The sequence below is a fragment of the Salvia splendens genome, chromosome 17 (assembly GCF_004379255.2).
Source record: "Salvia splendens isolate huo1 chromosome 17, SspV2, whole genome shotgun sequence".
Classification (NCBI taxonomy): domain Eukaryota; kingdom Viridiplantae; phylum Streptophyta; class Magnoliopsida; order Lamiales; family Lamiaceae; genus Salvia; species Salvia splendens.
This window is the reverse complement of record NC_056048.1, coordinates 20354307-20372314: the sequence shown is the minus strand read 5'-3', so window position 1 is coordinate 20372314 and position 18008 is coordinate 20354307. Positions and strand designations below refer to the sequence as shown.

At 39.6% G+C, this 18008-nt stretch overlaps 2 protein-coding genes across 2 annotated transcripts; both read left to right on the top strand.

Moving 5' to 3' along the window:
* Positions 1–993: 993 nt before the first annotated feature.
* LOC121773840 (serine/threonine-protein kinase STY13-like) lies at positions 994–3110 on the top strand. The gene is made up of 7 exons (XM_042170757.1): positions 994–1018; positions 1378–1639; positions 1717–1835; positions 1912–2117; positions 2196–2370; positions 2587–2721; positions 2816–3110. The coding sequence occupies exons 2-7, from the start codon at positions 1393–1395 to the stop codon at positions 3020–3022; spliced, it is 1089 nt and encodes a 362-aa protein (XP_042026691.1). The 5' UTR covers positions 994–1018; positions 1378–1392; the 3' UTR covers positions 3023–3110.
* A 4502-nt stretch (positions 3111–7612) lies between these two features.
* Positions 7613–9967, top strand: LOC121773382 (pentatricopeptide repeat-containing protein At3g22670, mitochondrial-like). Its single transcript, XM_042170233.1, has 2 exons — positions 7613–7877; positions 8067–9967. The coding sequence occupies exon 2, from the start codon at positions 8068–8070 to the stop codon at positions 9775–9777; it is 1710 nt and encodes a 569-aa protein (XP_042026167.1). The 5' UTR covers positions 7613–7877; position 8067; the 3' UTR covers positions 9778–9967.
* Positions 9968–18008: the final 8041 nt, after the last annotated feature.

The window sequence follows — 18008 nt, the reverse complement described above, 5'->3', positions numbered from 1 at the left end:
AGGTAAGTATAAATCTAATTGGGATATTACTATTAAAAATCATAAATTTTAGACGAATTATTTATTATGAATTTGAAAAATAGTTTTAAAAGCTACAAATTTCATGATAGGTGGCAAATTTGTAAAGGCGGGTCATTCTTAAACTTAATTTATTCTACATGTCATATTTATTCTACTTGGCACAAATGATCCACCATTCACGTTAGGTGAATTTATTGATGATATGATCATTTTTAAGCTTAATTTTCTCTTCGATGGGTCATTTTTTAATCCGACATGTGTCAGATTTGTCATTTGATCCTACTTACTGGGACAAATGAATGAATGATCCACCATGGTGTGTCAAGTAGATTTATTGTTGATGACTTGATGCCATATAGTCCATCTTATTTTAAGCTTAGTTTTTTTTTTAATCTTTTCTCGTTCTTGTCCACTCCTACTTGTTTGTTTCTCTAAATTGAGAAACCACAAAATTGTTTCAACATATTGGCAAGATTGAATGTTTCTTTGCAATAACATAATTAAGGTAAAGTAAGATCAAGGGGCATATTCGCATTTGTCTCATTCCTCTAATACAAAACCAAATTTAATTGGAAGATAAGCATGCACACTAAATCTAATCGAATTATAATGGATAACTATGATTGAACTAACCATATCTTCCAATTTGAAATCAAATATTAGTATATAGAACAATTAATTAATTCTATATAATAAATTAACCCTGGATTTTATCAGGTAAAAGAAAAGACTATATCTCAATATATGTAAAACCTGGATTAATCAGGCTAAAGACCCGCTCTCTCTCTCTCTCTATATATATATATCTTTTTATTTTTGGTCACAAATAAAATCTCTCTCTATCTTTTATCTCTATATCTAAAATAACAGAATAAACCTGATTTCCTTAGGACTCGGACTCTATCTATCCAAAAACTCTATAAAACCTCATTCTTCTTCTTCCCAAAAACTCTATTAAACCTCATCAAACCCTTCTTTGCTCTCTCGCTCCTCCCATGTACGTATTCTTAACATTTATTCGCTTTTCTTACTAATAATTTTATTTGCTTCGTTTATAACATATGCCTGCATTTATTGCTATTAAGTATAATGATATGTGACATAGTTCTTGTCATCTTTTTTTTTTCATATGATTTTTTGCGATTACAAAAAATTAGGGTTTACTTATTATCTCTGTTAAGAACAATATTTTTAAAAGTCAAAATTTTCTTTTAATTCTCTCTTTTATATGAATCTTATGATTTACAAGTCGTTTTACCTATTCCTATTTGCGTTAGAATTTATGTGGAGAATAAAAGAGATAGGAATGCTTATGTTTGATTTTGTAAACTCATTATATTAGTTTGGTTGTTCTAGATAAAAATTGTTGATATGGATCCGAGCACGAGCAAGGAACTCAAGGGAAATCGAAACAGTATGATCTTTCGTGCTGATAAGATCGATCTCAAGAGTTTAGATTTGCAATTGAGCAAAGTCTGGTCCAAGAATTTCGAAACGCAGAAGAAACCTAGAGAGCCGTGGGAGATCGATCCTACCAAGTTAGAACTTGTCAAACTCATAGCTCAGGGAAGCTATGGCACAATTTACCGTGCCACTTATGATGGCCAGGACGTTGCAGGTACTCTCTTCAATCTTCTTCTTCGACATAACATGTTACATTCAAAATTTAACATGTTTGGCATCTTTCTTGTGCAGTTAAGTTGTTGGATTGGGAGGATGGCACAAGAACAGCTGCTGAAGCCGCTGAGATTCGATCCTTATTCAAAAAGGAGGTTTCGGTTTGGCACAATCTCAACCATCCAAACATCACAAATGTACATATCTAACTTTTTTTCCCCAATGCTTCTTTGTTAAAGATTATTCATGATAACAAATGATTCTTTGTTATAGTTTGTTGGCGCGTCGATGGGGTTGCCACAACTGAAAATTCCCGTAAAAGACTCATCGGACCGCTATACCAACGTTCCACCATTGTCATGTTGTGTTGTGGTAGAATATCTTCCTGGTGGCACGTTGAAGAACTATTTATTCCAAAATAGAATAAAGAAGCTACCATTTAAAGTTGTGATCCAGCTTGCTCTGGACCTGGCTAAGGGGTAAATCTTTGACAAAACATAGTTTTTTTTCCATTTTGTAAGACGTTTTACCTTTATATGATATCATGTTTGTTGTAGGCTGAGCTATCTTCACGCGCAAAAGATTGCACACCGTGATGTCAAAGTAGAAAACATGCTTTTTGACTCGGAAGGAAAACTGAAAATCGCTGATTTTGGAGTCGCTCGTGTTGAGGCTAGTAATCCATGCGAAATGACCGGTACAACCGGAACCCTAGGCTACATGGCCCCCGAGGTATTTCTCTAAAAGTAAATGTAAATCAATATCCTTTATTGCAATTTTCATGACAAATTGGTATCATCTATGGTATTTCTCTAAAAGTTATACTGTGTTAATCAAAATCCTTTATTGCATTATCTATAAGAAATTGGTATCATCTATTTAGTGACAAATTGGTATCATACTATCATCTATGGTATTCTCTATAACAAATTGGCATCGTCTATTTAGGTACTTGAAGGGAAGCCTTATAACCGGAAATGCGATGTTTACAGCTTTGGAGTTTGCGTATGGCAAATATATTGTTGTGATCTGCCTTATCCTGATATTAGCTTTGCGGATATGACTTCAGCTGTTGTTAACCAGGTAAACTTTTTTGCCAATTTTTTTTATGTTAAGTTACAATATTCCTCTACATATGATTGTTAGTTAATGTTTAATCTAATCTAACATTTGGTAGAATCTACGGCCGGACATACCCCGTTGTTGCCCCAGCTCTCTTGCTAGCATTATGAAACGGTGTTGGGATGCGAATCCGAATAAAAGGCCGGAGATGGACGAGGTTGTGAGGCTGCTCGAGTCGATCGACACCACTAGAGGCGGCGGCATGATACCGGAAGATCAGTCGCGGGGCTGTTTTTGCTTTGTCCCGAGTAGGGGTCCGTAAAAATGCTCTAACTTATTTGAGTTATTACAAAACATTTGTTGTCAAGAGATATTCATTTTTGGATTATTTTATTTCTTGGCTTTCTTTTTTTTTTTTTTTTTGACGAGGATTGCTCATTTTGTTCATACTTTAGTATCTTATTAGTAAATCTAATGTTTCGTCTATTTTCAAAGTTGGGAATTTTGTGACTCGATCGGCTTTTAAAGTCGAGTTATATTAGTGGCAATCCAGTCATATCAAAATAGAGAAGAATTTAATTGTGTCGTATTTTGGGTCTCAACTTATTTTATCTTTGAAATTATAGAGTGGGAGAAGGGAACTAATATACTACTCTCTATGTTTCCTCATAGTTGAGGCGAAGTTTTTTAGCATGAAATTTAATAAAAAAAAGATACTTCCACCATCCCATAGGAATTGACCATATTTCATTTTTTGTCCGTCCTATATAAATAGTCACATATTCATTTATGACAACCTTTTTATCTTTTTTTACCTTTTCATTTATGGGCCCATCTCTACTATACAATTTCAACTATTTTTTCTCTTCTCTCTTACTTTGCTAATTACTCATTAAAATCCGTGCCAATCCCAATTGGTCTATTTATGTAGGACGGAGGGAGTATTTATTGTGTTAAATAGATAGATAAAAGAGTGAATCCTAAAACTAGTACCCAGGAAATGTTTTCGGTATCAACATTCACAAAATCATATTTTCAGTCAAAAAGTTTTGTAAATCTCAAATTTAGTCCTCTGCTAAAGCGACTGATACAAGATATCTGTCCATAAACTAAATTTGAGGAAAAATCGAACAATTCTAAATTCGGGGTTTTTTGAACTTTTTTAAAGGCTGAAAGTTCGTATTATCCACAATTTGATATCTGCATTTGTCCATTTTTTCAGACTATGGTAATCCTTTTTGCAAATGTTTTTTTCAATGCCTCTCTCTCTGACACAAAAATCAAAGAATTGGATTTGAAATTTATGAAAATTTTTTTACTGAAATGTGATTTTGTAGATGTTGAGTACTAAAGTGGTGTAATCCCCAATTTCTGAGTACTAGTTTTATAGTTCACTCTAAGGGCACCCAGAGTGGGGCGGATGATAGGCCGTCCGATGCCTCGGGCGTGCCATCGTCCGCCACTGTGGGTGCGCGGACGATGGACGATGTGTCGTCCTCGCCCGACAGATAGTCCGCAGAGGAAGCGCGGACGATAGGGCATCGTCCGCGCCATCGTCCCCCACTGCGAGCGACGCGGACGATGGCGCGGACGATGCAACACGTTTTTGTTTTAATTTTATTTTTAAAATTCGAAAAATTCATTTATATAAATACCCCTACCCCACCTTCATTTGTAACATTTTCATTCGCATTTTCACTCTCAATTTACACTAGAAAATGGATTCCGGTGATTACTCAAGTCCCAATAGTCCGATGTTTGGAGGTGGTGCACGTTGGCCGGGTACACAACCTGACGAATATCGGTCGTTCGACTCCGACACGCAGTACGATCTCGAATTCAGTACGGATTCGTGCGGTCTGTCTGACATGGAGCCGTCATCAACTCGCCCCGCCGCCCCTTCCCGCCGCGCCGCCCCCCGCCAGAAAGAAGCGGATCAAGTACCGGGTATACAAGTTGCCACCTCTGGCAACAAATGAAGAGTACCCCCCGGAGGACAAACTACCAACCGGATGAAACCCTCGTCTTGGCGAGGTGTAGGGTGGATATCTCGGAGGACCCGGTATTCACGAACAACCAAAAGCAGCTCCGCAAGCACTAGGATCAGGTTAAGAAGCAAGTCAACATGTTCGCGGCGGAATACGAGAAGTGCTCGAGGGAGCAGGGAAGCGGCGAGAACCTGAGCGAAGTGCGCGATAGAGCATTGTTGTCGTACTAGTCCATGTACGGTGACTTCAAGCATTTCAATGTCTGGGCGCTCTTGAAGGACAAGCAGAAGTTCCAAGGCGGGATTCTACAGACCGGTGCGACAAAGAGGACGAAGACTACCGACACTGGTGGTTACATGAGCAGCGAAAGCGGCGCATATCCGGTGGACCTCAACCGGACGTACATGGAGGATGAGAGTTTCGGCACACCGATGTCCTCCCGGCATCCCGTAGGCGTCAAGGCTGCGAAGAACAAGGGGAAGGCGAAGGCGACATCCTCCTCGCAAGCCGCGGCCGCCCCCCCATCGCCGATCCCGACCCCGACCCCGTCGGCACTTGCCTACGAGGAGTTGGCAACGGCCTCGATGGCGCGGACGTTGTTGGACAAGCATAACGCCCTCATGAAGTGTACGGACCCGGCCAGAGCCGAATACCTCCATGGGTTGATCGATGAGCTGCGCCGGAGTTGGGGCTTTGGTAGAGTAGTCAACTTTTTTTTTTAACTCGTGTAATTTTTTTTAATCAATGTAGTATTTACCGTTTTTTAGTTAATCGTTGTGTTTTTTTAATTAGTTTGCATTTATATATTTGAAAACATTCAAACTAATTAATAAAACAATAGTAAAACCTATAGGGCGCTCCACTGCAGGTGAAAGGGTAGGATGATAAAATGCTGACGTGGCCGTGCATAGGGCTGGCTTTAGGGCGCGCCTTAGGGCTCCCCACTGCTGATGCCCAAAATAAAAAAATAAAATAGAGAAAAAGTAGATAGAATAGAGTAGAAAGTGAATAAAATAGATAGAAAAAAGTATGAGAGAAAAAAAATTGTTAATTATTATTATGTATGGAAATGACTCAACTATAAAAGAACTTGCTAAAATGGAAAAATTACTCAACTATGAAGGAACGAAGGGAGTATATTTACGTGGTACAACAATAGTAGGTAACAAAAAAACAAACTGAGTATGTGCAATATCTAGTCTATTATGGTGCAAACTAGCCACCAAGTTCCAACAGTTGTGTGTCAAGAACATGAACTCCTCTCTAAAAACTATATAAACAAAATCTGATAAATAATAAGCCGAAAATCTCCTTCCTTATGCACAATTGCACATAGTGAATCACACACATGTTGAATCGCTACTGAATTAAAATTTGGGTGTAATCCACACACGAACAATAATTATAGACAATTCATACATTTTATAAGCATAGAAATTCCGACAAAGACTATCACTTTTCACCTCTAACTTCCTATAGCCCAATTCCTTAGTCAACCTGAGTCCATAAAATATGCATCAAATTGATGCAATCAGGATGGAACAATTTCCAATATTAGCTATAAAGCCCGTTCGCCAATCGCCCAAGCAACCAAAATAAATCTCCGCCAAACGCAAGTCTTGAACCTTCTTCCATAGAAGCATTATCCTTACCCCGTCGAAAATACCATGGACGCCCCTTCCCTTGGTCGAAGATTGGAATGTGTTGGTGTTTAAGAAGCAGTGAAATATCTGGATGATAAGCAGTGAGACAGCCTTTCGTTCGAGTTCATAGATTATTTTACTTGCTGAGAAGATTGTACAGAGAAAGAGTGAGGAAATTTGGAAAGTGGAAATATGGTAGACGAGAGAAAATTGTGCAGAGAACAATATAATTGGAGAGGTCCACACTCTATTTAAACTTTATACGCATTCCAAAAGACTCATTTAAATTCTAGAGTTAACTAAAAAATAGTACATAAAAAATAGGGTTCACTCTATTTTGGTACGGTAGGAAAAATCACATTTGGACACTTTGACAAAATATAATTATATTTTAGAAGCAACCTTTTAGATGATTCTAAAATAGCCTCAGACGTAAAATAGTAAAGTAAAAAAGATAGAGAGAAAGAAATAAGTAAAAGTGTGGGAGATAGAGAAAAAAGTGGGTAAAATATGATATACAAACTTTCCATTTTTAGAAATGAGACTATTTTTTGTGGATTTTCCAAAACATCAAAATGAGACTACTGTTCTCAGGTGGAATTAGGTCGAATTTTGGATTTATACCTTCCAATCTTTGGATCTATTAGAACTATTAAAACATGGTTTATTAAAAAATATTTTTAAAGAAAATATTGGGGAGGTAAATTTTAAGGTTAGAGATATATATGCCTTATACTATAATATTACTTATTTTATTATGATTTTTTTTGTCCAACTTTAAAAATACTAGTATATTATAAATGAGTAAAGCGATGACGTCGATTTGACTTCGTCGGACCAACAAAAATTATTTATTAATAAAACTAATTATAAAATTAATTGACTTTAATTTTGTGTACACCCTTTTTATTTTGGAAATTAGTTAATGCATTTCTAATAAACAACGAAAAAAGTGGTTTATAATAATTGTTTAAAGTTTGATCCAATTTTTATTAGTTAGTTAGTAAGTGCAAATGGATTATAATAATTTAAGTAAAAGCACAAATTAAGGGTCATAGTATGATTATCGGTAGCCTTATTAATGATATCAGAGGAAAAATGGTAAAAATTAGCACCTAAAATGTGATCATCCATCGTCCATAACATGTGCGAACTTCATTTTCTTGATACTATTTTTCAGTTTACTCTTATTTATATTATTTTTATACCATGTTTATATGGAGCATTACTTAATTTATTTAAATTTGAACTAACATAAAATAAATTAAGTGTTACACTAATTTAGAATAAAATTTGATTTTTTTTTATTTAAATAAGTATTAATCTACTCCTATTTCATATATTTTTAATGTTTTGAATTGTTGGATATTTGGAAAAAGTGAGTACTCCAGTAGTTAAAAACTGTTTGAACACCGTTTCCAAACCTGGATCCTCGCTCTCTCCCTCTAACCTCTTCGTCTCTTCGAAATTTTATTTTACTGTTTCGAGCAATTAACTCTGCCATCTCTTCCATTGTTGGAGCAGATTAGCAGAAGGATCTCAGCAAGTATGCTATTTTGATTCCTCTCCACTGCACTATACCTGCTCGAAGAAATGCTCCTTTGAAATTTTGCACCTGATTTTTTCGGTTGAATTTGATTTTTCATCATTGTCTACCGATAATTGCAGCATTTGTTAAACACCTTCGTTTTGTTTTCTATAATCAGGATATAATTTTTGTTTTCGATTTCATCAGAATGTTATCAATATCGAAGATTTTCTACTCTTCGTGGCTGCGGCAGGCTTCGTTTTTATTGAAGAATAATTACAGAGGAGATTATGCTCCTAATGTAAATGGATTTAGCCCTACATTTCTCAATCGGCTTTGCACTGTTGCTGATCCAAGGGTGGATGAGTCGCCTGCGCTTCCCGATTGGGTTAGATTTTCTGGTGAGGAGCCGGATGAGGCACGCGCTAAGAAGTCGAAGGAGGACGATTTTGTGCCTCCCTCGGTATCTTACTGGATTGAAAAGCACCAGATTCGTGCTCGAGATGTTGATGTGAAAAGCCTAGTTAATGATATTGTTGAGACTGATATTGATAAGGTGAGTGAGGTTATGAAGAATCATCACCTCAAATTCAAATCCCCTGATTCGGTTGTGAGAGCTCTGGAGGGTTGTGGTGTGAATTTCTCCGAGGATTTGGTGGAGCAAGTGCTGACGAGGTTCAGCTGCGACTGGATTCCAGCGTTCGGATTCTTTAAGTGGGCCGAGACGCACAATGGGAGCGCTCATTCGGCTCGTCTTTACAACTTGATGGTCGACAATTTGGGGAGGATGAGGAAATTCGATGTTATGTGGGAGCTGGTGGAAGAAATGAAGAGCTTGGAAGGGTATGTCACGTTGGACACGATGACTAATGTGGTGAGGCGTCTTGCAAGGGCCGGGAAGTATGATGATGTAGTCGAGGCATTCAAGAAGATGGAGGTGTATGGAGTGGAGAAAGACGTCACAGCCGTGAATATGGTGATGGATGCATTGGTGAAGCAAGGAAGCGTCGAGCATGCTGAACGAGTTCACCTCTACCATACGGATCGAATCCCTCCTAATTTGCGGACCTACAATGTGTTGGTCCACGGATGGTGTAAAACGAGGCAGATGGAAAAGGCTAAGAAGACGATTGCTGAGATGCAGGAGCACGGGTTCTCCCCGGATTCAGTCACCTACACTTGTGTGATCGAGAGCTACTGTCGCGAGAGAGATTTTCGCAAAGTTGAGGCCACGTTGGAGGAAATGAAGGGGAAGGGTCAGCAACCTAGTGTGGTGACATACACGGTTCTCATGAGCGCGTTTTCAAAGGCGAAAGAAACGGATAAGGCACTCCAGATTTACGAGGAGATGAAGCAGAGCGGGTGTTCCCCCGATGCTGCCTTCTACGACGTCTTCATCCATGCGCTAAGCCGAGCAGGCAGGCTGAAGGACTCCGATGCTGTCTTCGACGACATGTCGAGGCAGGGAGTTTCTCCCAAGGTGGCGACGTACAACACGCTCATCCTCATCGCGGCTAACGGGTTGCAGGAGGAGAAGGCTCTCAACATACTGAAGAGAATGGAGGAGGATAAGTGCAAGCCGGATCGAACGACCTATGCGCCGTTGTTGAAGATGTGCTGCACATTGAACAGAATGAAGGTGCTCACCTTTCTGCTGAGCCACATGTTCAAGAACGACGTCGGTATGGATCTTGGGACGTACTCGCTGTTGGTGAGCCGCCTCTGCAGGAACGGGAGGCTCGATCGAGCTTGCATCATGTTCGAGGAGATGGCGCGGAAGGGGTTCGTGCCCATGGATTGCACGTATAAGCTTCTTGTTAAAGGGCTCGAGAGGAAAGGAATGCTCCAAGAGAAGCAACGAGTTGAACAAATTATTAGTGGCCTGAATATTGGAAATGTGTCGCATGAAAATTACTAAATTATTTGTTGCTTATTTTCTATACAGCGTTACAAAATATGAACAAGCATAGGGTATCACTTGACAACGTCTGCTCAAAATCATTGGTTTCGTCAATTATAATCTTATTAGTTTTATTTAGGGGAGAAATGTTTTGTAAACATTAGTCATCGTTACCATTATTTGTTTTGTTTTTATACATTCATATTTATTTCAATACCTAAAAATTTATTATTGATGTCATAATTCTGCATATGAATTAAAAATCTACAATCATTTGTTTGGTTTCTTTACAACTTCAAATAAATAAATAAAATAAGAAAACTAACTTTGATTTTCATGTAATTTATAAAACTAAATATATCAATATTAATTTTAATGTATTAGGATGAAATTAAATATATAAAATAAAATAAATAATGTTAAACTTGCGTTAATCGAGAGTGGTACGGATAATTCTGACCACTGGCGGACACGGTAAGGCTGAGGGAGGGGCTTAAGCCCCTACCCAACAGCCATTTTTTTTTGTTTTCACTTTGTAATTTTTTGAAAATTTTGAATACTACCTTGTTCAGCCCTCACAAAACTGTTGGTTTTGCCGAGAAACACAATCGAAAAGTAAAGCAAGAATTTGAGAAGAAGAAATTGTATTGCTATCTTGATTCAATCTACAATCTCAGTTCATTCTCTGTTGAGTATATATCAAGAACAAAGCTAAGCTAAAACTATAACCGTTGCTAACAAACTATTAAATCCAACGGCTAGTTGAATCTAGAGGCTGAGATTTAATCTCAGCTTTAGGCGCGTCATCCAACGGCTCCTGAAGCTCTGGAGCGGCTGACTTGATTTCCTTACTCGACTTCATCCGATTCAGCTCAGCAACTTGGCATACAATATTTACAATTCTCCACCTTGAATGCAATTTGCTGAGCACTCAGTTTTTCTACACATTCCAACCAACCTCAAGCAATGCTCAAACTTCTCCTTTGGCAAGACTTTGGTTAACATGTCGGCTGGATTATCCAAGGTGTTTACCTTGAACACTTTCACCCTTCCTTTCTCCATCTCTTCTCTAATAAAATGCAAACGCACATCTATGTGTTTGCTCCTTTCATGAAACACATTGTTTTTAGCCAAAGCAATAGCACTATTGCTATCACACCCAATGGCTATAGCTGACTGAACTATGCCAAAGTCTGAAGCAATTCCTTTTAGCCAAAACGACTCCTTCACTGCAGATGTCAACGCTATATATTGCCTCAGTTGTGGATAATGCAACCACGTTTTGCAATCCTGATTTCCAGCTCACTGCTCCTCCAAACAAAGTGAATATATAGCCTGACTGAGACCTTCGATTGTCCACATTTCCAGCATAGTCACTGTCACAATATCCCACCAATGCATCTCCCTTTACTTCATTATTTCCTCTGAACAAGATTCCAAGATCTCCAGCTCCATTTAAGTACTTGAGAGCCAACCAGTGCTCTCTGCCATGGTCACTCATAAATCTGCTTGTGACACTTATAGCTTGAGCCACATATGGTCTTGAACCTATCATTGCATACATGATGCTCCCAACAACATTGGAGTAAGGGATTTTCTCCATTTCAAACCTCTGCTGGTCTGTTTTTGGCTTCTGCTCCACAGAAAGCCTGATATGCTGAGCAAGTGGAGTTGAAGCTATTTTTGATCCATTCATCTGGAACTTTTTCACCAATCTTGAAATATAATCAGTTTGATTCAACTATATTTCCTTCTTGGCTCGATTTCTGACTATATTCATGCCCAATATCCTCTTAGCACTTCCCAAATCTTTCATATCAAACGCACATTTCAGATCATGCTTAATCTGCTGAATCTCCTCTTTGCTTGATCCAGCCACTAACATGTCATCTACATACAAGAGTAGATAAGCTACAACTCTGCCTCCTTTCCTTTTGATGTACACACTCATCAAACTTGGATCTGACAAAGCCATTTTTCAGTACATAGCTGTCAAATTTGAGATGCCATTGCCTACTTGCTTGTTTCAATCCATATATGCTTTTCTTTAGCAAGCATACCTTGTCTTCCTCTCCCACCTTCTCAAAACCCTCTGGCTGTTGCATGTAGATTGTCTCCACCAAGTCTCCATGTAAGAATGCTGTCTTTACATCCAGCTGTTCAAGTTCCCAATCCAACTTAGCAACCACAGCCAATAGAGTTCTAATGGAAGTATGCTTGACAACCGGTGAGAACACCTCATTATAGTCAATTCCATATTCTTGAGTGAAGCCTCTAGCTACAAGTCTAGCTTTGAATCTGATCTTCTTGTTGTCAGCAGATTCAATCTTTTTCTTGAAAATCCACTTGCAGCTCACAACTCTCCTACCATCAACTTTGTCAACAAGCACCCATGTCCCATTTTTCAGTAGTGAGTCTATTTCCTCAATCATTGCTTTCATCCACTCACTTCTTTCCTTGCTATTCATGGCATCCTTGTAATTTGCTGGCTCCGCAAACTCTACCTCCTCAGCCACACACAAAGCAAAGTACAACATTTCTGAGTCTGCAATTCTGGCAGGCAGCTTGATGTTCCTTCTTCTGGTTCTATCTCGAGCCAGCTGGTAATGGCTGAGATCCTCAGTGTCTCCACCTGACTCATCTATTGGAATTTCATCATTCCCATCATCAGCTTCTCCTAAAACCACTCTCTCAGACTCCACCTCAGAAATCACAACTTCATCAGATGCAGCAGTAGGTTTTCCAGAATCTTGTGATTTGTTGAGGGGCATCACAGACTCATTGAAAATCACATCTCGACTCACAATGATCTTGTGGTTCCCAGGTTCAATGCTCCATAGCCTATACCCTTTAACACCAGATTGGTTTCCCAGATGCACACACTTTACAGCTCTTGCATCCAACTTGCTTTGTTTCAGATGTGCATACGCTTGGCAGCCAAATATCCTGAGATTTGAGTAGTCTCCATAGGTTCCATACCATCTGAAATCAGGGGTATCCCCACCTATTACAGAAGATGGACATTTATTTAATAGCTTGACTGCAGTAGCAGCAGCCTCGGCCCAGAACCTCTTCTCCAACCCTGAGCTGAGTAACATACACCTCACCCTCTCCAAGATGGTTCGGTTGGCTCTCTCTGCAACCCCATTTTGTTGAGGGTTCAGAGGAGCCGTTCTGTGCCTCTTAATACCTCTCTCACTACAGAAACTCTCAAAGTCTTTGGACAAAAATTCCAGGCCATTGTCTGTTCTTAAACATCCCAATGTCCTGCCCTTTTCTTTCTCCACCAAGACACACCAATCTTTGAACCGAGTAAAGGCCTCTGATTTTTCTTTCAAGATGTATAACCACATCTTCCTAGAATAATCATCTATTATAGACATGTAATACCTTCCTCCACCAACAGAATTCACAGGAGAAGGCCCCCACAAGTCACTATGAGCATAGTCTAGAGGTGTTTGTGATGAGTGAGTACCTTTTGGATATGGTAGTTTCTTAGACTTGCCAAGAATACACTCCTCACATGGTTCAACATTCTTTTCATCAGCAGCTTGGATCACTCCTCTTTTGACCAACTCTCTGATACTCCCATTTCCAGCATGTCCCATCCTCATATGCCAGATTTTCAGAGAGTCTGATGCAACTTGATTCAACTGCCCTCTATCAGCCTTCACTGCACTTCCACACAGGTAGTAGAGACTGCCCTTTCTCTCTCCAAGCATAACAACAGCAGATCCTCTTTTAATCTTCATGACTCCACCTGAAGATTCAAAAGTGCATCCCCTTTTCTCAAGCATCCCCAATGATATCAAATTTCTTTTTACAGTGGGGATCAATCTGACATCGCTCAGTATTTTCTCAGAACCATCATCTAATTTGAGCTTTACATCCCCCATGCCTTTTACATGGCAGACTTGATTGTTACCAAGGATCACCGTGCCTGTTGATTCTTTCAAGTCAGAGAAAAAATCCACAGTGGGACAAATATGGAAGCTGCATCCAGAGTCAAGAATCCAAGAACCACCATCTTCATATGACATAACATTTAAGACCTCAGGAGAGTCATCATTGTCCTCCACAAAATCAGTAGTATTCTTCCCTTGTGCAGCTTCACTTGCTTGTCTTTTCTTCCATGCAAAACAATCTTTCTTGATATGACCCGGTTTCTTGCACCAATAACAAGCCCGAGTCTCTTTTTGATCAGTCGTCGATGCCTTGGAACTCTCACCTTTCTTGAAGTTCTTCTTTGTCTTGAACCTTTTGATGTTCAAACTCTCAGGAATTACCTCCCCTGCCTTTGTGCCCTTTTTATGCAAATCTTTGGCTCTAAGTGCATTTTGAACTTCGATGAAAGTGACTGTACCTTCCCTCCCAAATAGGATGGCATCACGAAATTGATCGTAGGATTTCGGTAAAGCGTTGAGCAGCAATATAGCTTTATCTTCTTCACCGATTGAGACATCAATATTCTCCAAATCGTCCACCGCTTTATCAAAATCCTCCAGTTGCTCAATTATACCTCTTTCTTCCGAGAATCGGTACGAGTATAGTCTCTGTTTCATAAAGAGAAGATTTGCTAAGGATTTCGTCATGTACAAATCCTCAAGCTTCTCAAGAATTCCAGCCGCGGTTGTCTCCTTTGCAACTTCCCGCAACACTTTGTCGCCCAAACACAACACCACCGTGCTGTGCGCTTTTGCAAGTATCTCTGCACGCTTCGCCTTTGCTTTATCATCGAGCACTGGCTCATCACCTCCCTTGCTCGCCAGCGTCAGAGCATCCGACAAACCCTGATGGATCAGCATAGCCTTCATCTTCATCCTCCATAAACTGAAATCGTTCTTGCCCGTGAACTTCTCGGCTTCGAATCTTGAAGCCATCTCTCGCCACAACTCGATCTATCTTCGATTGATACTCTCGCCGGATAGTTACCACAGACGGCGCCACTTGTTGGTTTTGCCGAGAAACACAATCGAAAAGTAAAGCAAGAATTTGAGAAGAAGAAATTGTATTGCTATCTTGATTCAATCTACAATCTCAGTTCATTCTCTGTTGAGTATATATCAAGAACAAAGCTAAGCTAAAACTATAACCGTTGCTAACAAACTATTAAATCCAACGGCTAGTTGAATCTAGAGGCTGAGATTTAATCTCAGCTTTAGGCGCGTCATCCAACGGCTCCTGAAGCTCTGGAGCGGCTGACTTGATTTCCTTACTCGACTTCATCCGATTCAGCTCAGCAACTTGGCAAACAATATTTACAAAAACCAATTTATCTAAAGACTAAAGTATTGAAAATTAAATGATAGGAGGGGCTGAATTTAAAGTTCTGAAATTAATGAAGAAAAACAATAATGGTGGATTGGCAGTCATAGTTCAAGAAAGAAGAAGACAGTTAATAATAAAATAAATTATAATATTGTTATAAAAAGATATTATGGATTCTGGCCTCTTTTTATGACCCTCAATTGAGATAGATGCGTAAGTGTAGGTATTTTAGTTTTTGAAAATTATAAAAATGATATACAAGTAATATACTATAATCCATATAAATTCTCTTCCATATATACAAAATCCCTAGAACTATGTAAATGGAGTATATAATATTACTCCTCGAGCATTGTATTATCCTTTTCAATTTAATCATACAAAAGTTTATCTTTCTAAAATTCTTCATGTAGTACTTTATTAGGAGAAATTCATAATAAGAGTATAAAAATCATTGTTATGGAATTTGTAGTGTAATTTATAGGACTTGGTTTTTTTTATTAATTGATTGATTAGAGTTTGAGTTTGAATTGTTGGGTTGAAGTTTTTCAAAGAATGGATACCAAACAAATTCGGAAATATTTTTAGTCAATGAGAACACACAATATTTAGTTGCCATAATTCGAGTAAAACAATATAATTATAACATTAATTGTTTCATTTTAGCTAGGTATATACTATATGTTGTTCTAGTTTCATGTTCATTTTTATAGTTTTTGCCATTGAGATTTTTTATAATACAATACTCCTTCATTTCAAGATAGATATCACATTTTTATCTTTAATTTATACTACAAATTAAAGATGTTATATGGATTATATTTTTGAAAAAATTTCTCACTCATATTAATATATAATATATATTTTTTTTCTTTTCACTTAACACACAAAACATCTTCTAAAATCTCGTGTCATCATCTAAGTGCAACAGGACGAAAAGATCTATATTGTTTACAGTAAAGCCCCCACTGAATAAATTTTCTGCGTCCGCCAATGATTCTGACCAATGGTTTAAAAAACCATTGCAATATTTTTATTTTGGCATGAGAAGTAATTTTATTTTTACCAATCTTTGTATATAATGTGTTTTAACATTGTTATTACATCTATCCGTGAATAGGGGTCCCGGTTCATAATTACTATAAATGGTAAAAGACCCCACATTTCACCAACTAATTCTATTCACATATCATTTAAAACTAATATATACAAGTGAGACTAATATTTTACTAACTTTTTTCCACCTATTTTTCTTAACATTTCTTAAAACTCATGCCGGAAATAAATGAGTCTCTTATTTGCGGACGGAGGGAGTATTGGTTAGATTCTCCTCGCCAAAAGTTCTTGATTCCAATTATTCTTAAATATCGTCCCTCTCAAAATTAGTTTTCAAGGGACATACTTATTCATTTTTGTTTGATTGTCATGAAGACGATTATGTTGGTGTTAATCACGTCAACAGACGACATTCAGAGCATCTCCAATAGAGATAGGCCAGCCATAGTCTAGCCACAAACTATACCTGTCACATCACCAGAGCACTTAAAACTCCTCTGCCACATCATCAGGACAAGCAACTGGACAAGCAATATGCCAGCCATAGCCTAGCCACAATAAACAAAATTATAAAAAATAAATAATTAACAATCACACAAAATACGGAATTAAATTTACGACACAGATACGGGAAAATTCAATAATAATATTAAAATTTTAAAAAGTACATTAATTAAAAAAAAGTACATTAATTAAAAAAAACTCCTCCTCCACACACGAGCCCCCCACCTCCGCCTCAGTCCTCGCCGCTATCCGGGACCCCTAAATCTGCGGCATCTGAGCCCGCGTCTGAGCCCCCCAACTGTGTCGCGGAGGCATTCAAATCAGCCCGCATACTCACGAGCATTGAGTGAAGAAAACTCTTCTCCTCGGGGTCAGTTGCCGTCTTCCAGTCAGCTAAGATCTTGTACATCTGAGCGCACGTTTGTTGACGAACGAAGAAGGCGAGCTCGCCTGTCGACCTGCCAACAAGGGGGATGCCGACTGGACCTCCTGGGACCCCTGGCGAGCCTGTTGTGCCCGCCTTTGACCAACCGGGCGAGTGCGGCGAGTAAACGCGGGAGAGGACGGGAATTCCTGAACATCCTCTGGGAGGTCGTGGGAACCGCCGCTGCTGCCGCCGCTGTAATCACCGGTATAGTTCAGTCGCTGCTTCTTCGGCCAGCCAGCATCGACACCTGCCCGAAACTTCTCGGAGTCCATCAGCACCTCATAGCAGTTCCAGTAGGTGAACTCCTTATAAAGCCCGGGCACGGGGAAGGCTTTCTCCGCTATCCTCCTGCAGTCCTCGTCAGTTTCACCATTGGTCTGCATGCGGAGGGCATTGGTGTACAAGCCCGAAAATCGAGAGACCATAGCCCTGATTCGGTCACACCCCTTCCGGCACTCCTCCCCGCTGCGTGGCCTCCCCTCCGAGTAAAATGCCTTGTAGGCTGCTGCTATTTTAGCCCACAAGTTGACGATCCTCTGATTGTTCGAGGCGAGGAGATCATCGAAAACACTCACCCACGCCTTGGACAGCGCGACGTTCTCCGCATCCGTCCACTTCCTCCGTGTCGGGCTCTCGTCATCAGCCGGCTGCGATGACTCGCCGACCACCCTCTTGCCCTTGCCCTTCTTCTTCTTTGGCGCGCCCCGACCCCGCCCTACTCCCCCCGTTTGAACGGGAGTGTTTGCATCCCCGAAACCTATCCACAACTCCTCTAAGGAGAAAGTATCACACCCAGTGAACTGCGTCTCCGATGGGTCGATGTGTGCGAAGAAGCAGTCAAAAAATCAAAACTGGGGCGATAGACGTTGTCCCCCCCGGCGTCCCCTGCATCCCCGGCTGCCACCCCGGCATCATCTGCATCCCGGGTGCCCACCCCGGCATCATCTGCATCCCGGGTACCCCCTGCCCGCCCGGTATCGCCGGTCCGCCCTGC